Source organism: Salminus brasiliensis, chromosome 1 (genome assembly GCF_030463535.1).
Source record: "Salminus brasiliensis chromosome 1, fSalBra1.hap2, whole genome shotgun sequence".
NCBI classification, from domain to species: Eukaryota; Metazoa; Chordata; class Actinopteri; order Characiformes; family Bryconidae; genus Salminus; species Salminus brasiliensis.
The window spans coordinates 76,337,339-76,359,448 of record NC_132878.1 but is presented as its reverse complement, the minus strand read 5'-3'; the positions used below and the strand labels follow the sequence as shown (position 1 = coordinate 76,359,448).

Below are 22,110 nucleotides of genomic sequence, written 5' to 3'. Positions count from 1 at the left end.
GATTGTGACGCAGCGGGAGGATATCTCTGAGTGACGGGCGGCCGAGCCAATGGGGAGGCTCCGAAAGCGTGCAAGCGGAAATGAGAGCGCGTACGGGGTTGAGCAGAGAGGAGAGAAGAGCAGAGAGGGAGGGAGGTGGAGGGCTGAGTGGAGAGAGGTGGTGGTCACTTCTTAACCGTTGTGCTCTCCCGACGTTAGCTGCTCGGCTACATTTGAAGCTTTTGCGCGCTGCTCAGCGAGTTTCATTTGCCCTCCGGTCACATGAAATCGTGCGGCGGTCTCCAGGTTTGCTGAGAAAGAGTTGTGCATTTTCCTCTGCCTCAGCTTTCTGTGTAACTTCCAGCAGTGAAGATGCCCCTGGCGCAACTAGCTGACCCTTGGCGGAAGATGGCCATTGGGAGCGCAGCGAGCGAGGTGAGTAAAGAAGTAAGTTCCAGGCTCCACTTTCCAGGAGCTGTCGGCTTTATTTGACGTGTTACTTTTATTAGATATGCCCGTTTCTATGCTTAGTGCTGAGAGCTGGCTGGCTGGCTGGCTGACGGGCTGGCTGGCTGGCTGCGAGGCGAGCGTCCAAGATATTTCTGTGTCTCTGATGTAAGTGCTCGGAGCTGGAAAAGAAATGGTGCTAAATGGCTGAATTAGGCGTTAGCGTTCATCTTCCTTGTGATTATCCTTACCTGACCCGGGAAAACCATGCTGCTGCCACAGTTAGGTAACTTCGTCTTATACATGACATCTACTGATTAGCCCCACTGACCAGAAGTCCAAGTGCAAGTGGAAGTTTCGGTCAGCATTGAGCTCTAGCATGCTCTGCTTCACTCTCCTTACTTCAGCTGAGTTGCCCTGAGTGTGAGGTTTAACGTCATGGCATCAATGAATCACAGAGTCAGACTGTCTGATTCATGCTCCTACCTTCAGTGTGTGATCATCCCTCAGTGGCACTTAGTCATTACGCCCTGTCACGGTCACCTCCACAGCACTGAAAGTAAATGGACACATATGTATACGTTACATATCTGCACACCCCTTATAATTATAGAGTCCAGCCCCTTCTGAAAGGCAGTGTCAGACATGGCGGCAATTGAGATGTCAGCAGTCATCCAGAGTGGTTTGGTGTGAATTGGTTCATTGTAGAGAGACTTACTGACTCAGATAGTAGCTTATAGTGGTGGGTGGAGGTGGGCAGTGTGTGATCAGTTCTGTTATTGTGATATTCTGAGCGCGTGCGTTGTGGATTAGATTCAGATCAGGTCAACCTCCACCTCTTTCGTCATTTTACCCAACCGTAATAGTCGGCACTCGCACTAGCAGCCAGCTCAGCACCCATGAAGCTATTGGGGGTAAGGTGCCTTGCTCAAGCCCAGGCCCACTTTTCTAACCCAAACCTCTCATGGTATTGTCAGTGCCTAATAAACACTGACCAGAGAGCAATTCATTAGGCATGTCTAATTAAATATGGTGTGTGTATAATTTGTTAAGGCCGGTGCATTATGTCTGCATGTCAAAATATTGCGATAAATATCCTGTATCATGAGAGTGTCTTTAAATATTGTGATTTTTTTATATGTAATATTGGTAATGCTAAAATAATGGTACATCTGAAAAGCCTACGTGTTCATATCTTACAAAGTCCTGCATGTATCCATTGACCATTAAAGGTCAGAACATGCACATTGTCTTTATATAACATCATATTCATAACCACCTTTAATTTAACGCTCCAGATGTCTTGTTCCTGTGTGAACGGTTCTGACTGTAAGATTTCCTAAATTGCAGCATTTCAGATCAACCCACTCTAAAGGACTTTGTTTACATCTTAATCATTTCAAATATCAGTGGTGTTCCCTGTAAGGTGCAACCCCTGCTGACATGCCCAGCTGCATACACACAGCCACAGGAAAGCAATGGCAGTTGAATGAGAATCTCTGGTGCAGCCACATATGAGCCTAAGTTCACCCAGCCAATTCCAAGCATTGGCTAGAGGAGTGTGAAAGCTCTCCAGCGTTGGGATAGGGAACAACGGAAGTGTGTTCTCTGAAACGATGGCGCTCCATTCAACACCGTCGGGTGGAGTCAGAGGGGTGTTTGGTTGTTAACATCAGTGCCTGACCTCACTAATGCTCGTGTGACCGAGCACAGTCAAATCTTCAAAGCTACGTCTAGTGTAAAGCCTTCCGGGAAGAGTCGAGGCTGTTACTGCATCAAGGAGGGCGGGGACCGTCTGCTTTTTAATACGCTTGATTTCTGAAGTGGACATCATTATCAGTTCCTCATAATTAACACAGCATATAGAAAACTTGCTGTGTGAGCATGATAAAGCAGTAATAAGGCAGATATTACACATTCATCACACAAAGAAAGTGGAGGGGATTTAGGCCACTGTTGTTGTTTTTATTTGGGGAAGTCAGTTCCTAGTTATTTGTGGCTGTAATTTGTCCCACTTCTGTTATTTACTCTGCAGTCCACAACAATACAGCCCAGGTGTTCTACTTCATAGTCTCAGTCTCACATTCCATCAAATGGTATTGGATTGTGCAGCCGTGTCGGGTATCATTCAGTGAGAGATCTGCCAATATTCAGCTCTAATTATAACGTTGGGCTGTTATAAATTCCTAATGTCTAATTTTGTACAATGTAATATATTTTCATATTGACCAGATGTCCTTCGCAAGCAGTAACGGAATTGCGTGGGAAGCCTGTGTGCGCAGTAGAGGAGTGATTTGCGGAGTGAGTGGCTGTGGCCGAGGCAGTCAGCAGATGGAGAAGGGTCATCAGTCAGTCTGCTGGTGAAGCAGAGACAGAGAGACTTGTCTGAGACTCCGCCCGGTTAAATGGGCGCTTAAACGCTCACTGTGTGCTCGGCAACAGTGAACTGTAAAACCTGGACAACGCACACCTTTTCCACAGTTCTCTCAGCCCGAGGCAGGGCCTGGTCTTTCACAGTGACTGCGCTAAAGAAGTACTACTAGTATTTCAGGTTAATCTCTAGGGCTGTAGCAGTTTGGTGCAGTAAAGGAAGCCTTTATTCAGTAAATTTGCCCTTACAGTAAAAATACCTGCAAGTGCTTACAATTTTATATTAAAGGGCCCATATCCTACAGTATACCTATCCTACCTATAGTTTTTTATTAAGGGGTCGTGTGTAACATGGGGGGTTTATGTACTATAAATATTCAGAGGGATTTTTTCCAATGTTCTTGTGAACTAAACAGGCTGTAATAAACTACAAACACAAACTTGTTTGAGGACCCATATCGTGGTAACCCACATTTTCTCACTTTCCTCACTACTAATAAACACATTGTGGCTGTCACATAAAAACCTAGTATCTTCAAAATGCTCCAAAATTCAGTAGGAACAGTTGAAGTGTGTTCTCTGAAACGATGGCGCTCCATTCAACACCGTCTGGTGGAGTCAGAGGGGTGTTTGGTTGTTAACATCAGTACCTGACCTCACTAATGCTCGTGTGACCGAGCACAGTCAAATCTTCAAAGCTACTTCTAGTGTAAAGCCTTCCGGGAAGAGTCGAGGCTGTCACTGCATCAAGGAGGGCGGGGACGGTCTGCTTTTTAATACGCTTGATTTCTGAAGTGGACATCATTATCAGTTCCTCATAATTAACACAGCATATAGAAAACTTGCTGTGTGAGCATGATAAAGCAGTAATAAGGTAATATGTTTCCGATTTTCCAATAAACTACAGCTGCAATAAACTGTAAGAAACTCACCATATCGTGGAAAACCACATTTGTCTCACTTTCCTCACTACTAATTAACATATTGTGACTGTCACACTAAAACCTAGTATCTGTAAAATGGCAACAGTTCAACAGTAGGCGGAAAAAGCCTGCTAAAATTTCAGTAGAAGTGAATGTAAAAAGATGTCAGTTATGAGTCATTTCCATTGGTCTGTTTATCATGACATTTTTATACGTTGTAAAGAACACATGACAGATTTGTGAAAATATGTCAAAAAAGAAAAAAAGGTCTGCTATAGGTCTGCTATAGTTTAGCCCCACCCATTCACACTGAAATTCTAAGGAGTGTTTCAGCATGGGCTGCTTTTTTGAGGCATAATACAGTGCAGCCAGTCAGAACATGGCTCATTTACATACGTTAGACGTAAAGCACAGTATCAGTGTGTATATATATATATATATATATATATATATATATATAAAGTAAAATTTGTGTGTGTATATATGTATACGTATATATGTATATGTGTGTAATGACTAAAAAACCATGGATGATCCATGGACAGCAGCAGGAACATCCAGTTATCACCCATTCAGAGGATAAAAACTCATAGCTGAGGCACATAGTCGAGTGAATGGTCTTAGGAGTGATTTGCACTGGATCAGGCACATTTTAGTAGACTGTCAAATCAGTCTATTTGCCACTCAATGGTGTCACATGCACCCCCTGTATTCTTTCTACATAATCCAAACATAAACACCCTAAATGGAAAGTGTAAGATATGGGCTCTTTAAAGCAGCAGCTGTTAAACACTTAACCTCCCACATTATTCTTAAAGAAATAGTCCAGTCTCAGTCACTGCTTCAGCACCTACCCATTCAGTCCTGTTTTAAATATGTGCTTCAAGCCAACGTGTTTTCTCTTTTGGAAAGCTATCGTCTATGGCTACTGACTACATAAGCTGCAGATGCTGCAGATAAAGAGAAGATCTGCGAGCACTGACGCATTCCTTTAACCGCTGTGTGCTCTGCTGTGTGCAGTAAGAACAGTGACTTTGTCTAATAAGCTGATATTCACACCCAGTCCAGTGTTTCTGCAGAAGCTTCTCACTGAGCTGTGTTGAGGTCAGTCTTACTCAACGCATCGATGGTCAGGGTGTGTTAATACTGAGTCGTCTGTGGTCTGAACTGCTGTTATTTGTCTTGGTGAGTGTGCTGTACTCAGTGTATTTACATTTGGCACTTTGTGACCGCAGGATACTCATCATGTCCTGGAGGATTCTTTAGGAGAAGATGATAACCTGTCCTGCCAAGTAAGTCTCTGTTTACTCTGATCATCCTCTTCTTTCTTTTTCATTCTCCCTCACTATCTGTCTCTTTCACTCCCATTCTCTCTCTCTTTCTCTCTCTCTCTTTTTCTTTATTCCCATCTGTTCCTTTCTTTCTTTCTTTCTTTCTTTCTTCATTCCTTCTTTTATTTACTTTCTTTATTTACCTTCTTTCTTTCTTCCCGTCTGTTTCTTTCTTTCTTTTCTTTCTTTCTTTCTTTCTTTCTTTCTTTCTTCATTCCTTCTTTTATTTACTTTATTTATTTGTTTCTTTCTTTCGTTCTTTTCTTTCTTACTTTCTTTCTTTTTTCTATTCATTCTTTTTTATTTACCTTCTTTCTTTCTTCCCGTCTGTTCCTTTCTTTCTTTCTTTCTTTTTTTCTTACTTTCTTTTTTCTTTCTTTCTTTCTTTCTTTTCTTTCTTACTTTCTTTTCTTTCTTACTTTCTTTCTTTTTTCTATTCATTCTTTTTTATTTACTTTCTTTCTTTCTTCCTGTCTGTTCCTTTCTTTCTTTCTTTCTTTCTTTCTTTCTTTCTTTCTTTCTTTCTTTCTTTTCTTTCTTACTTTCTTTTTTCTTTCTTTCTTTCTTTCTTTCTTTCTTTTCTTTCTTACTTTCTTTCTTTTTTCTATTTATTCTTTTTTCTATTCATTCTTTTTTATTTACCTTCTTTCTTTCTTCCCATCTGTTCCTTTCTTTCTTTCTTTCTTTCTTTCTTTCTTTCTTTCTTTCTTTCTTTCTTCCTGTCTGTTTCTTCCTTTCTTTCTTACTTACTTACTTTCTTTCTTTCTTTCTTTCTTTCTTTCTTTCTTTCTTTCTTCCTGTCTGTTTCTTCCTTTCTTTCTTACTTACTTTCTTTCTTTCTTTCTTTCTTTTTTTCTATTCATTCTTTTTTATTTACCTTCTTTCTTTCTTCCCGTCTGTTCCTTCCTTTCTTCCTTCCTTTCTTCCTTTCTTCCTTTCTTTCTTTCTTTCTTTCTTTCTCCTCGTCTCTTTCTTTTCTTTTTCATTACTTCTTTTTTATTTTCCTTTCTTTCTTTCTTCTATTGTTTCCTTCTTTCTTCCTTCCTTGCTTTCTTTCTTTCTTTCTTTATTTATTTATTTATTTATCCATTCCTACCTTTTTTCTTTATCCATTCTCGCCTTCTTTCTTTCTACCTGTCTTTTTCCTTCCTTTGTTTCTTTCTTTCTTTCCTATCCTATGTTCTTTTTGGCTTTCTTCCTTTTTTCATTCTTCCAGTCATGTAATCAAGCCTTTGTGATTGTACTGTATTGGACATTGACTAAAGTAAAAGTAAAAGAGGAGAAAATGAAAAAGCAGCTGTTGTTTTGAAGCAGAAGGTGCTTAATTGAAGCGAAGCTGTGAAGCACTTATTTGGAGGGTAGATGTGTGCTTTTCCTATGCATCTGTTCGTATCAGCAAAGAAAAAAAAGTGATAAATGGAAGTTATTGATTACGGAATCCCTTTAGACAGAGATTGCATTGATTTGGCTGGAGCTCTGAAAGGTTTCGTGAATGCCCTTGTGCTCCTTCTCTGCTTTGCTGTGCTCTAAAACACACTGGTCTAACAAGCGCTGAGTGTTTGAGTTAGAGAGTGTCTGTTTTCATTTGAGCAACTATAGTGACTGCAGCTGGTACTGTCGATTATATTAGGACTGGTATCACCTACTGATTACTTCGATGGTCTTGCAAAACAATAAAAATGGACTTAACTGAACAATAATAAATCATACAGGGTCTTTCAGAGATTCCAAGGGCTTCTGAGTGGCACGGCTTTCTAAGCATTGGGTCTGTCAATGGGAGATAGCTGGTTCGATCCCAGGATGATAGGTGGCATCTGTGGCCGGGAGTCCCAGTGAGCACAACTTCCTCACACTCTCTGGGTTGACAGAAAAAAAAATCATATATAAGAAAACAATAAAACTAAACAGAAATATAGCATATGGGTTATTTGATACAGTTCAGCATCAAACTCACATTCGTAAACCTGCATACCTCATGGAAAAGCACTCTCTCCCTGCTGAAAGGCATTGATTTTTAAATGCGGGGGAGATGGGTGTATAGATCTTATGAAGAAAGCTGCGATGTCATTAGAAATGTCTCCAGAGTATTTGTTTTCTGTTCTGAAAGTACACACACACACACACACACACAGAGTGACTGAATATTGTCTTTGGTCAGCAGAAGGACAGCTCAGCTGCTGTTTTGGGGAATCAAAGGCTCTCTTGCTGATCTCTAGTTTTAGCGTGAATAGATTGTGCCTAAATTGGGACAGTTTCTTAGAGGCATATGGAACATGACTATTTTAACCCTTTTACCATAGACTCAAATATAAGAGAACCATGTTATTATTATTATTATTATTATTATTATTATTTTACTTAAACTATCGTAGCAGCAGGGTAATGCATAAAAGGCCATCAGCTTCAGGTAGTGTTCATATCAACCATCAGAATGGGATGGGAACGTGTTTATGGAACTGCTGATCTCCTGGGATTTTCAGCACATCAGTCTTTAAACTTTACTTGGAATAGTGTAGTAATAATAATGATGAGAGAGGTCAACAAAAAAATGGCCAGACAAGTGGCCAGGCAGTGACCACAGGCTCATCATAACTGGACAGTTGAAGATTTATAAAAAAAATGTCTGATGAATGACCATGTAACGCCGTGAAGCACTTGGAAATGGCAGTATAGCTGTCCCTATCTGCTACCTTCTTACTGAGGTCCAAGCGTCTTTCTTTGCTTTTTGTCATTATATAATGACTTAAAAGAATGTGAGAGTGGTGCCTCTCAAAATTAGCGTTCCAGTAGCGTGCCACTAACCATGTTCATTGGAGTCTGTTTAGTAGAATTCGGTGCTGACAATCAGGTCAGATAGGGTTCAGGTGTGGTTTGAAAGCTAAAAATGTCAATTTGCTACATTTTCATTTCATATGAAGGGAGCACCTTCATTTGTTAATATATCTGTTATACAGCAGCAAGCTCTACCAAACGAGGGCTTTATATGAATTCATGTTTTACTCAGTAAAGTTTTGTGAATGATCATTAACATTGGACATTGTCAAGATATTGTCGGATAATGTTCCATATCTCCACAGAGGATAATGATTTTGACCTTAACTGCATGTATATGTGTATACTTAACAGTATATGTATATATTTTAAAATAAAATGTTGGAACATAACCTTGTATATCCATTGCATCTCAATTTCATGATGAATGGACCAATAGAAAATATCCAAATGAATTTGAAATGAAATAATTTTACATCGAGTTCCATTTTTTTTCCTTCTCACATGAAGTTGACATTTTGGATATAGAAGGTTTGTGCGTGGCAGCAACGCTATGCCCCCTAATGCTGTGCATGAAGGAGCATACATTAAAGTCAGCGAATGTGTGTTAATAAGTGAGCGAGTGTGTTCGTGGAGTGCTGATGGGCCGAGTTAAGTGGCCTTAAATCAGGTCGCTCTTTCGCTGAAGGCCTCTGGGCAGAGTGGAGTGTGTGAGGGAGGGTGTATGTACTGGGGCTGGGAGCATTGAACTAGACTTCATTAGGATAAGGGCAGTAATCTAAATGGCTTCATTTTCATCCCAATAAGACGAAGAGAAAATGAATCCTTTAAATGACAAATGAAAACAAGCGTTTTAAAAAGAGAGCAAAACCATGTGAGGGTCTGGTGTTCCCTGTTTCGTGCAGACCCTCACACTGTTGTTTATATCCCTGTAGTTCTGAGAATCAGCTACATGGTAAGTCTTAGCTCTGTGGCACCCTCTGCTGTGAGCCTGACTCTGGTATAAATAGCCTCAGACAGTCAGACAATGCAAACCTGGAACAGAAAAATGGAGAGTTTTTTTTTTTTCACACACACTAGCATGAGGCAGTAAGCGTAAGGTGTTTAACTGAGACTGTACTGTATCTCAGACCAACCCTGCCCTGACCCCACGCTGCCTCATCCTACCTTCCTGTTAAGACGTGGCTGGGATTGTTTTTACTGTTTACCCTCATCTCCCAACAGACCTCAGTCTGAGAATGACACTGAAAAAGCGCCTGTGTTCGGAGCATGTGTGTCCCGCGCATGTGTGTGTGTCCCACGAGTTCGGCCATGTCAGCTCGCGTGTTAGCTGTGTGTTAATGTTTGGCTCTGTCTCTAGATCTCTCTGGCAGATGGTATTTAATCTTCTACGGCCATCTGGACTGACTCTCTCGCATCTTTAGCACCCACTCATATCTCTCTCCCTCTCTCTCTCTCTCTCTCTCTCTCTCTCTCTCTCTCTCTCTCTCTCTCTCTCTCTCTCTGTGTCTCTTTCTATCTCGGTCTCTCTCTCTTTTTCTCTCTCTCTTTTTCTAAGGTGTCAGCGAGAGTGGCGAAGCATCACACTCTATGTTAGCTTCACGATAGCACTGAGTCATCCTCGCATACTCACAGGCAGACTTTTTTTTTCCACTAATTGCCATGTTTTGGCTATTATCAGAGCTTTATACTCAATTCAGATATCAGCTCCTCATTTGAAGCAGGAAAAAATGAATGGCTGCACCATGTGACACAGAAATGAGACTGGACGGTAAATTGCTGAGAGACTGGAGAGTCATACTTAACCCCTATTCAGATGGATTTGGATTTATATGGGGTGCTGGGGTAATTGCTTCTGCTACAGGTGCTACGTGGGGGTTTTATTCCCAACCAGATCGACTGTGTTGGTTGTTTTTGCTCCCTTCTCCCCTGAGGTGGTTAGACTTGGTCTCCATTCTCTGTCTCTACAGTGAGAAAACGTGAGCAGAAGGAAAATGCAGTCAGTCAAGAAGTTAAATTCTGCCACACGTATTAAGCAGTGTTTTATACTCTACTTTATAAAATATTTTACTCTATGATGAAGTGACTACGTGTAATGGGAAGTACCCAAGTTTGCAGAAAATACATCCCACTAGATATTCAGACAAGCTATTTACAAGTGCAAAAAACCCACACAGAATGAAAAAACTAACTATTGGCAGTATTTCCTTTTATTATTGGTTCTGTCCAGTTGTAGGCATATGTATATAATGATTTCCTAAGTGTCCATTGGTGTAACGGTGTGTGGAAATTGGAGGCGGAGGCAGATGTAATCGCAGGTTTTTAATGAAAGGAAGACTAAACAGAACAAATAGAAAACAAACAAAAAAAACAACAACAAAGCAAACAAACTACAAAAGGAACACAGACTAGATGAAAATAATCCAAATACTAAAACTAACAAACTAAACAAACTGATTAATCAAATATAAGAAAAGCAAAAGGAAACAAACAGAAACAGAACAGACAGATTTTGGAAAAATAACAAGTACTAAGACTACCAAATCAAAGAATACAGAAACCAAACAAACAGGCCAAGTCAACAAACCGTAAGACCAACCTGGAAACATATGTTGTTAACATGCACAAGACCAGACAGGGAAAGTTGAAACAAATGGGTACTTATACAGAGAGACTGCGAGGAACACCTGGGACTAACAAGGGGGCGTGGCTACAGAGGAGGCACAGGTGGGAACACTAACGAACAGGAGGGGCTTGAACTGACCAGACACAAACAGAGCCATGTGCTTGAGAGCACATGGTGACACAAAACAGAGGCAAACATGACGATTTGTCACTTTCACACAAAACAGGGCCGGGCGCCCGAATCCACCAATTACAGATATAAGGGGTAGATGACCAACACACAAATCCAGGCATGGTGAGAGGCAGGAGACAAATATCTCCACCTGTCTTTATAGCCTCGCAACTCTGGGTGTAAGTCATGTACGATCTCTAGCAATAGAAAAGCTCTATTTCTTTTTTTTCTTTCTTTCAGTTTTTATGTTCTGATTTAGATTCTTTATTGACTATTCAAAGAACGAAAGATGACCTGATTAAACTCCTTAGTCCTGCGGTTATTTTATTGCCGGTTCAATATAAGAGTTTTATCTCTAAGTAGGTATGTTTGTCTCAATTCCCCTGCCACTGAACCCATTGTAAACCACTTTGTTACCTCTGGGTGTGTTTTTGTTGTAGCAGCACTGAAAACAATGACCTGAAACAATGGTCTGTGGTCAGACAGACTCAGTGTCACTTATATGACCCTGTCATACCCTGTCATACCCTGCCACGGTTATCAAAACCAGTCAGACATCTTGCCATATGTTTAGCTTGCAAAGTTGGTGAGAATGTGGACAGCTGCTTTTCCTACCAGTTCCAGCACACGGCACAGCTAGGATTTGAGCATGAAATCACACTTGCAAAAGAACCAGTGATTGATGCTTGGTTTCTCCATTTCTGTAACTGTTTGTTTTTCCATTTGGCCAAGATGCTTCATTTCTTACCCTAGTTCCTTTTCATCTGTGCACGGTTTAAGAGTAATGCCGCTTTTTTTGCTGCCATCACACAAAGTAATAGGAGAGGATATCGAAAGTGTACTGGCACATCTCATGTACACTGGTGTGCTAAAACTCCACTAGAACCATGTTCTAACAGATCAATGCAATTTATTTGAAATCAAAAACTGATTTGGGATTCTTCATATCAGGCATATGAAATTATGTAGCGGAATATACTGATACTAATATTAGTCTTGAAACATAATCCCAGTGCTGGGCCTGAAACCTGCCCATATTTCTGACCAGTGTCTCTATAGGGATGCACTGATATGGAAATTCTGGACCGTAGGTGATCTCTATGTTGTTAATCTGATGTTAATACCGGTACACATTTAGTACAATCCCAATATGTAGCAATATAATAGAAGTGTAGGGCAGAATATTTGATCATATCATGCAGCTGCCGTATGTTGTAGTGTATTTGGACACATGGACTATGTCTGCTAGTCCGTTCTGCTTCCCAGAGGACTTCTCTCCAATCTGTCCATCATCAGTCAAAGGCCAAATGATATCCCGCCATATGCTGCAAAAAACCCTAATAGCTCTCAAATAGGCAATGTTTTGGAAGAGGCCATATGCTCCAAGCTCCTGTAGCCATTTTAAAAGGTTAGAGGATCACATTAACTGTAATGAGTTCATTGATGGAGTTTGCCATTGGGAAGCACCCTTAATAAATGTGGCACTGCTACCATGGATCGATATCGGATTTTATGGGTTACTCTTTTTCAGGAGTCTCTGTTGTGGCTGCTGTGAGTGCTGCAGTATGCCCCACACTGTAACATCTCAACTTTGTATTTAAAGCTTGCTCCATGTTACTTGGATTGTTTGGGGTTGATGTTGTTTTGCTGATCCTGGAAGTTATGAGACTTTCAAAACCTTCATGTGATTTTTATTGCATGTTGTTTCTCAGGTACATGCTATTTATTTAGAGTCCATTAGTCCAACACAACAGCTTAAAGGGATGTTTAATGGAAATTGTATTTTTGATGTACAAGAGTGGCTAAAATGACAAACACAGTATTGAAATATTATTTTTATTATATATATAATATTATTATTTCTCACAATTATTCAGGAAACTGAAGAGTTTTATTGTGTTATCTGACTTTTAAAGGGCAAAATAGCTGGAATTAAAAATAAGAGTGGTCCTGGAGACTTCTACTAATGCTAAATATAAACTAAACTAAACTAAATATCTCAACAAACTATGGAATCAATAGAAGAGGCAAAATAAATTAATTTCTTGTTTTATACAAATATAATACAAAATACAAAGCTGTCAACATAAGATGTAATTATACAGCATCAATAAAACAATATCTAACATAAGGCAGTTATTCTGCCAATTATATTTATTTTTAATATTGTCATTGTCATTGCAGTTAAGATACCATATAATTGTACAGTCCTGGGAAGAGTCAGCTGTGGAAGCTCATTGAGCAGCATGGACCCCATTCTCACGTATTCACCTCCTGACTAACACTCTTGTGAATAAGGCCATTCTCAGAACGTTCCACTGTAAGGACACTGAGGCACCCTCTTCAAACGTCCCACGCTACCAGGACACAAAAGCGATGAGCTGGCTCCGTGTGCGCGACGGAGAGCATGCTTTGACGTGGGTGTGTGTGTCACAGCCACGGCGTATGACTGTGCAAAAGGCTAAGACAGCTTCTAGACCAAGCACTGGTTAACCTCTCCTTTTTGTTCTCTGATAAAAGGAGTGGGAGCGCTCTGACTCTCACCACTGATTCACACTCATTCCTTTGCTCAGGAGCTGGATCAGACAGCCATTAATGCACTGCAGCTTCACACCTTTTGAAGGTGAATGTTTGCTTGTGGAGAAGCAGATTCTCCAGAGATGTCTTTCTAGAGTTCTGTGAAGAAGAGAAATATTTAAGTTCCAGGAAGATGATTGGTATATCAGCTACCACTACTTGGTAGGCCATTCCGATTCTTGAGCGTTTTTTGTATGTGCTATTTTAATGGCTTTCAGATTCATGCTTGGGTTAAAACTGGTTTCTACCACAACCACCATCTTGAAGGACAGTCTGACTCTCAAAAGGCTCAAGAGACTTTACTGCTACCACCATCTGGAAGGCCGTTGCAATTCTCTAATGGACCAAGGGAGGCTCCTACCAACACCATCGTAAAGGGCAATGTGATTCTCAAATGGCTCAAGCAGGGTTTCTACTAACGTCATCTTGAAGCTCAGTGCAATCTTGGGTTGAGAAAGGTTTCCACACATGTAATTTTGAAGGGCAAGATTGTCAAACAGATCGAATAAAGTTTCTGCAACCACCAACTGGAAGGGCATTCCCATTCTCAAATGGGTTAAGAGAGATTTCTATATGGCACATTGATTGTGTTAATGAAGGGCACAGTTGCTGGAACACCACCAATCATCCAGAGGGCACCGTCACAACTCCAGCAGGCTCTGTGCCCAAGCCAGTGCCAGTGCAGGATTGAGGGGCATTCAAATTCTTAATCAGATTGAAAGAGTCTACCACTGCTGTCTACCACTGCTTGACTGTCATGACGGCAGTCCGATTCTCCAGTGGGTTGATAGAGGTTGTGTTGAGAGAGGCTTCTATCGCCAGCTTCCTGAAAGCAAATCTGATTCTAACATGGCTGGACAGAAATCTCTACCACCACCATCTTGAAGGGCAGTCTGACTTCCAAATGATTTGAGAAGTTCTACCACCACCATGTTGAAGGGCAATCTCATTTTAAAATGGCTCTAGAGAAAACTTTACTACCACCATCATGAAAGGCTTTGAGAGAAGTTTCTACCACCACCATGTTGAAAGGAAAACTGATTCTCGAATGGGTCGAGAGGTGTTTCTACCACCACCATCTTTGAGGGCATAGGTTGTTTACATACCCAAAATAATTGAGAACTTTCTGCCACAGTCATCTTGAAGAGTATTGTGATTCTCCGAAAGCTTCAGTGAAGTTTCTACAACTGCTATGTAGAAAGACATTTAGAGGCCAAAGCCAAAGATGTGGGTATCCTCTTAATAACTCTTAATTACATGCCAAACTGCAGACTTTAGGCGGAGCTATCTCCATCAACCACAATATCTATCTCTTTAGCTAGTGTTAATGAGTTAATGTTAAATTAGTTTGTCTCAGAGACGGATGCACTTTGAAATCTTGAAATGATGAACCTATTATTTTCAGCAACATAAAAGCAATCTGATCAAATGATTGGTGTGTAAACATACAGGTGTATTGTGTTTCATGTAATAGTCTATAATATGTGTGGAAATACCTATTCTCTAATATCTTTCTAATATTTCAGTTGACACTGCGTCGCTATTTGTTGTATATAAGGATATACAAAGAACTTGGTGATAATGCAAGTGATCCCAAACTTTTGAATGATGATGTGTGTATGTGGTTGTGTGAGGCAGGGGTAGAAAATTGTGGAGGGTAATGCCAAAGTCAAAAAGAAGAAGAAATGGAACTTGTTGGGCAGTTTCTCCTTTTTGAATTGAAGGCCTTCTATAAAAGGACAGGAATTGAGTGAAACTAGTGGGAAGAATATGGAAGGAACTATAGAAGGAGCACCAGGGAGAGGAAGTGAGCAATAGAAGTATTTTACAACCTCTTTCAAACCAATAAAACAATGTCAAAATGTACGAGATTGGACAAGACACAGCATCAATCTTTCCCTCCACTAATGCAAATGCCTGTTTTATCTGCACTAATTCTACATCTCAGTCCAGCAGAGTCATAAAACCTCTCCCTATTACACAGCAGTGGCTTCGTGCCATAAAAGAGGATAATTGCGAGTGGCTCCTGCGAGGCTTTCGATAAGGCGGGGCTGAGGATTCAGAAAGCAGCAAGAGCGCACCGAGATAGCAGCATCTTCCCAGCCCTATTTTGTGCGGCCGCCCTGTCTGGGCTCTGTCAGGATGAGTAAGTGGTGTCCTCTGTGTGTTAATGAAGGGCACAGTTGCTGGAACACCACCAATCATCCAGAGGGCACCGTCACAACTCCAGCAGGCTCTGTGCCCAAGCCAGTGCCAGTGCAGGATTCCCCAGCATGGAGGGCTCTGCTTTGGTGACCACAGCACAGCTAAATTTGCGCGGGACTTCATTGCATTGCTATTCTTCAAGAAACTATTCTGTCATGACGTCTTAGATTTCAGCGTGATTGGGTTTGGCAGTTTCTATCTATTGCATGTTGCTACTAACACAGGGGAAGCTAGTGTGTGCTGCCTCATGTGTCATGTGTGTCACCGCATCTTCTTGAAGTGCTGCTCATGCAACATTACTGGACAGTTCAACACACTTGGAGGATTCTCCAATTCTATTATCAGGCAGTCAGTGTTTCAGGCCTGACAGTGACAGTGGCCTATATATGTATATGTGTGTGTGTGTGTGTGTGTTTGTGTGTGTGTGTATATGTATATATATACATATGTATATATGTGTATATATATATATGTATATATAACATAAATTGCACCTTAGCACCACACAAGTGGCAACTAATAATTATTACTAGTATTATTAATTGTACTAATATTACTATATTACGTATTGTTTATTACTTATTACTTATTATTTATTATACGTATTATTACGTATTACTATAACCAATTTTTCCACCAAGCAGTAGAGATTATTAAATAACGATTGCAGTATTGGATCTAATGGTCAGTTGGTATTAGTGTCTGGATAATATTATTAAAAACGCTGGATCTAATATTTGAGGGGGGGGGGGGATAATGCATCTTATTTAGTCATTTAACAAATCTGTGTGATGTGATGTCATTAGCAGTGTGTTTCGTCCTGTGGGGTATAAGAGTGTCAATTGAAAATAGCCGGTTTTTACTGCTTTGTAGTTTTAGAAGTATCAGCCTTGGCCGAAATTCAAGAGTTTAATTATCGTATCAGAAAAGGAAAAAGTATCGTCTCCAGCATTTGCAGCAGGCTACGGTTTCCAAGCAACAAAACAGTCATTGATTATTTCATGAGGAACAGTTTTATAGCTTAGTACATTAATGCAGAATTCAGTGTGGGGGTGTGTGTGTTGAGTATTCTCTATCCGTGATCATGGCATCAGACTTTAAGAGCGAAACCAGTAGAATTGGCACCTTCAGCTAAAAGCATCATGACACACTGATGTTTTTGACACCCCCTAGTGTGACCGATCATTTCCTCTGTGTGTAACTGTTATTAGTAACCTCTGGCATAGTCTCCCTGCAGGAAAGCAACCGAGATTGTGGGTACGGTCCCTTAGCCGCTGAGTCAGGGCTAATGTTTTTCCACATTTGAAGTGGAGGTGTTCTGGGACAGTCCTGGCACCGTGCCCTATGTGTGCGAAGAGGATTTGGGAGGCAGTGTGAGGTCAGTTGTTAGGGTGATGTAATGCCTTCATCTGGGCGCCACGCTTCCTGAGTGCTCTCCAAGAACGGCGGGCTGCTGGGAGTCCTCCCGGCTCGGTCACTCTGCGCAGGAAGCGAAGTGAGCTGCTTGGACAAATAGTGCAGCACCTTTGAACTCTGTGGAGCACGGCCTGGTTCACCCCAGCCCATGAAGGAATGTGGAAAAAACTAAGCTTCTACCAGTGCATAATAGATCGTCACACCTGTGTGTGATTTCTCAAGGGTAATGGACAAAAATTTTTTATGACTTCCACAAACCTTTAGAAGTCACGTTATTGCTGGCAATAGCTGAAGCACCAGTCACTCAGTGAGAGAAAGTATAGTAAGAGCAGAATATTTCAATTAGTATGATACTTATGTTTGTAAGTAGAAGGGGTGTTTTGTTGTTATTAGAATTATTGTGCATAGAGGGCCACGCAAAGGTTTATCAGGAATTTTACTTTAAACATGGTTTAGCCAATCAGATGTTACTGTCCCATCTATTGAACTACAGGTCAGTTAGGAATTATATACATATAAAGTCATGTACTTCTACTCATTCATGCAGTTATCCCATCAGCCAATCATATGGTGCAAAGTAATGCAGATACGGACCAGCAGCTTGAGATAATGTTCACAGCATGATTGTTGGTGCCAGAGGGGCTGTTTTGATTATTTCTATAACTCCTGGGTTTCTGGGATTTTCAGCACAACAGTCCCTAGAGTTTATTCAGAGCGGGGCAATAAAGAAAAAACAACCTGTGTGCGGCAGTTCTGCAGATGGAAGTTCTTGTTGATGAGAGAGGTCAATCAAGGATGGCAAGACTGGCTCAAGCTGACCATAAGGCTTCAGTAACTCAAATAAACACTGTTTGTACAGTTGCGGTAGGCAGAAAAGCATCTCAGAATGCACAACACATCCAACTTTGAGGTGGTTGGGCTACAACAGCAGAAGACCATGTCAGGCTCCTTGTCAGGTGGGGCAGTGCTGGCTCAGCGGTTAGAGCTTTGGGCTATTGATGACAGGGTTGCTGGTTCGATACCTGGGCTCTGCGAGCTTCCACTGCTGGACCCTTGAGCAAGGCCCTTCACCCTCTCTGCTCACCGGGCGCTGCAGCAATGACCAAAGAACGGAAGGCTGAGGCTGCAGTGGACACAGAGTAATAAAGTGATAATGACGCCATGTACAAAGCACATCTTGACCCTGGTTACAAGCCACTCACTCACACACTCATGTTTAGGAGGTAAATCGGTCTCCACAAGTGGGCACTATTAGTCACTTCTCATCAGTGACACTGCATCGCTGTTTAGGGACACCCTGTTTGTGATTTCCATATGTTCCATCTCAGCAGAAATACTGCAGTGTAGGCAGCTGTCTTTCATCAAAACATGGTTATCCTAGCCACAGAGAATCAAATCCATCCGGTAGAGAACGACGAGTTATATGACCATCCCTCAGCATTTAAATGCAGAAGCACTGTCCTATAGTACGACCTGCGTATTACTGTGATTATACCACAGTTCTATTCCTGGAAAAAAACGGAACCTGTCTATTACGGGAAACGGACCTAACTCCATGCTTCATTATGTAATTAAACGTGTAATTTGCTTATTTTTCATACATTAAAGGTTAGCCCCCCCCCACACACATACTGCCCTGCAAAGGCAGCGAACAGTACCCCACTGCCAGTCAAGCTAGTTCTGCATGTGTAGGGCTGCATCCTGTAGCAGTCTTCGCCTGTATGTGTGTGTGTGTGAAGACAAAGAGAAAGACAGAAAAGCTGGGACAGAGAGGAGAGAGAGAGAGAGAGGGAGCCGCTCTCCTTCATTCCTGCTGAGGCTTCTAGAGATCTGATTCTGTCCATTCAGCACAATTTCATCGAGCAGGAAGTGCACCTCCGCTCCAGGCAAACTGACAGGAAACCATGAGAAGCAAATGCTCCCGCTACACACACACACACACACAAACCCGAATGCAGAAGTATTTACTGGCTATTAAACAGCCTCTAATGGGATGCATTTTTACCTTAACAACTGAATGACCTGCATGCGCTGGCCTTCGTCATGATAATCTCTTACAGCATTAAAGCAGTACAATTACCCCTAATGTAATCGATCAGCTAAGGCATGTTTGGTGTGTGAAGCATCATACATTGTTAGCATTGTAAAACTGCAGGCCTGAAACATTACACACTGGCTTCAAACCATGTCGAGTTGTTAAAGGGGAAGTTCACCATATTTCACATTCGAGCTTTGCTAAGTACTTATTTAGGCACCTAAGACGTTTGTTGTAACAATTGCTTAGTTAATCTGTTACAGTTCTTTTAAATACAACAGCCTACCCAACTGCCATACAACTCCAAAATACATATTACACACATTGTACACACACGTCTCGGCTGACAAGGGCAGAAATGTTCTTTATAACGACTTTGGCAACACTTGTTCAGAAAAGGCATCCCAGGAGTCTAAAGAATGTAGCTGTTTTAACTGCCTTGACTCACAAAAATGACACAGATGCATTCACCCGCAGTGTCGGTACAGGAGTCATCATATCAAATAACCTTCTAGTGTTGTAGTTCTGAGCACCATGAACATTCAGAATGACCGCCTGATCATGATCATTTATTTATTCATCTATTTTCATTTTTGTCATGACACACAGTCATTCCTATTCTGGCAACTTTACTAAAAGCTACAGAAGTGAGAGTGAGTTTGCATAGCTGTACTGTTTTCTGAAGGTGTTAGTAGCTAGTAACCAGTTCATTTGAGCCATGTTATACCAATTCAGGAAGCTCGAGCAATAGAACAAGCAGAATCAACTTCAGAATGAACTCTGGAATTACTGTACCAAGCAAAATGGACACCACACCAGAAAAAATGTTTGTTTACAAATGATTTTGTGAAATTACTTAGGAATAAAACTCTCCATATCTCCTAAGACGGCTAGTTTAAGCCCTGCAAAGCTTCAGTCAATGAGGAAAGTAAGAATTCTAGGTTTCAGGCAGACCCCTGGTAATCCATTGGTACTGAGAGTCACTGGGATGTAGGCTAATTTATGGCTTAGTTTAGTTTAGATTTTAGGAGGTTATGCGAATTTTAAATATGAAGGCAGCATTTCATTGAATTGTTAGCGGTAGGCAGTGCTGAGTAAAGGTTTAAGAGACCTATGAAAATTAGCATTAACGAGCTCCTTCTCTGGGCAGTAAGTGTTCATTAGCTTGGTAAAACACTTAAGATTAGAATCAATACAACTGAAATTCATACACAAAGTAGTGCTTTTACATCACGGTGTTTACTAAAGCATCTCCAAAGCTCTCCTCATGTGAGTCCAGTGTTATTTATAATGATCATACAGCACCTGGTTTGGTAAATCAGGTGAGCTGGTGATGAACTTACAATAAATTCACATGCTGACTGGAAGCATCCAGGAGAAATCTGGAACCAAGCTTTGTCTGCAGGGTTGACCGAGTTCTCCAGGACCTTACTGATGTCGTACAGTATCAGTAACTACATTTAGGAAGTCTGTTTGAGATTACTTAACAGCTCAGCACAGCTTGAGGTGAGTGTGTGAAGGTTTAGACATCCAGTTAGCAGCATGCTAATGAGCTAGAATGACCTATTAGCTGTTAACTGCCATAGCCTTATATAGCCTAAAAGTAAACAAGCAGATTTTAGACCCACACACATTTCTGGGCTGCCCGACTATGTTTGGGATTTGGGAGGAGGGTTGGACATCTGATTGCATTCAATGTGACTCTCTATTTACTCTGCCTCTTTGTGCCTTTCTTGTCGGTTTGATTGGTTAGAAGAAAATAACAGGCCTAAATCTGAAACATGCCCCTCCTTCTTCATGAAGGGCAGGCGAATTCCACTGTAGCGGTACGTCCATAATGAACCAGGGTCAAAAGGGCTTGTGTGTGGGGGGGTGTGAATGGGTGTGGTTGTGAGTGTGTGAGGTAGTGGAAACCTTTGAGAAGAGGGGTGAGATGCTCTCTCTGGACAGCTGTGCCTCTTCCTGTGCAGATGTTGCCAGGGGAACAAGGACAGGACATGGTCTAATCACGGTGCTGACCAGCAGCTCCAGGCCTTTCCTGGGCAGGCCCTTCCTTTGCCTTTCTTTTGTGTGTGTGTGTGTGTGTGTGTGTGCGTGTGTTTGTATGAGTGCGCATGGGTGGAAAGACTTCTGCCAAGCTGTTTCGGCATATAGTTTTTACTGTCTGTGGTTAGCAGCTGTAGCGCTAGGCTGATGGAATGAGGACATGAAGATGCTAAAGATGTTTCCAATGCGCATCAGGCACAGGATCACCCAGGTAGGCTGTAGAGTTTTTTGAGAGAACTTTCATGAGAGAACTTCTGGCTGAAGGCCGAGGAGCATCTGAGTGTGTAACGGACCTCAGGTTTAATCAGCTGAGCCGTAGGCTTATTGTTCAGGTATTATCACTAATGCTTAATTTTCTGTAAAGCAGGCGCACTGGGCCCATGTAAAGTCCATTTCGTCTTATTCCGTTGAAAAGCTAGTAATAAATAAAATGTAATGGAATTATGCTAATTCCTATTCAGTTAGGGCACAAGTCTACTCTGGCAGTCAAGAATGTATATTTCCAGTGATGTTTAGATGTTTAGATGTGTTGTTTGAAGGCATCTTATTCGTTGGCTGGAGAACCACAAATGCAAGATGTGAGATGCCACACCACTCTAGTGGGTTGAGGAGTGAGGAAGAGCAGGTGTTGTTCTGAACATCACAGTCATCACCAAGTGTTTAAAACCCCATTGAGAGCTTGTGGAGCCATGTCTGGAAATGTGCGAAGAAAAAAATTCCATCCATTCCAGCCAGAGTGTGTTTGTAAACAGCTGGATAGGGAGATGATGTGTTTCTCTTTGAGTGGCTGTTTGATCTAAGGGAGAAGTAGAGAGGCTGATGTGGGAGGTACAGTTTGTCTCTGGCTGGATGGTGGCGTCTCAGCTGATGTCTGGAGCCGGAGAAGCACATCCAACTCTTTCGCTCTGTGCTTTCCTTTAGTTTTTTGTCTTTTCATGCTTTTTTATCCAGACAAGTCAAGTGAAGTCAAGTGTTGCCTTTGCTTCTCTTCATAGCCATGTGTTATGTGAGGAGTAATAAAACTGTAGCTTTTCTGGGAGATTTAGAGCAGCATTTAATACAACAGCAGCAGACAGTCGATAGCTGCAGTACTCTTTCGCTTTATAGCGGTAACTTTACAGAGGAAGGAACAATGCCCTAAACATTTAGGGTTGGTTTCCCCACCAGAAAATGAGCCTAGCAATAGACTATCATTTTCTTTCAGGGGAAAAC

General features: G+C 41.4%; 1 protein-coding gene across 4 annotated transcripts in view; it reads left to right on the top strand.

The window, feature by feature from the left end:
• The first annotated feature begins 167 nt into the window (after positions 1-167).
• Positions 168-22,110, top strand: part of rps6ka3b (ribosomal protein S6 kinase, polypeptide 3b) — a 64,196-nt gene continuing 42,253 nt past the window's right edge. The window contains exons 1-2 of one of the 4 annotated variants that reach the window (XM_072689394.1): positions 168-426; positions 4,955-5,011. In XM_072689394.1, coding sequence (XP_072545495.1) covers positions 352-426; positions 4,955-5,011 — 132 coding nt within the window. In that variant the 5' untranslated portion in view covers positions 168-351. Of the gene's footprint in view, positions 427-4,954; positions 5,012-20,990; positions 21,110-22,110 lie in introns of those variants that run through there. The other 3 variants (XM_072689404.1, XM_072689384.1, XM_072689437.1) reach the window with 3 other exon arrangements.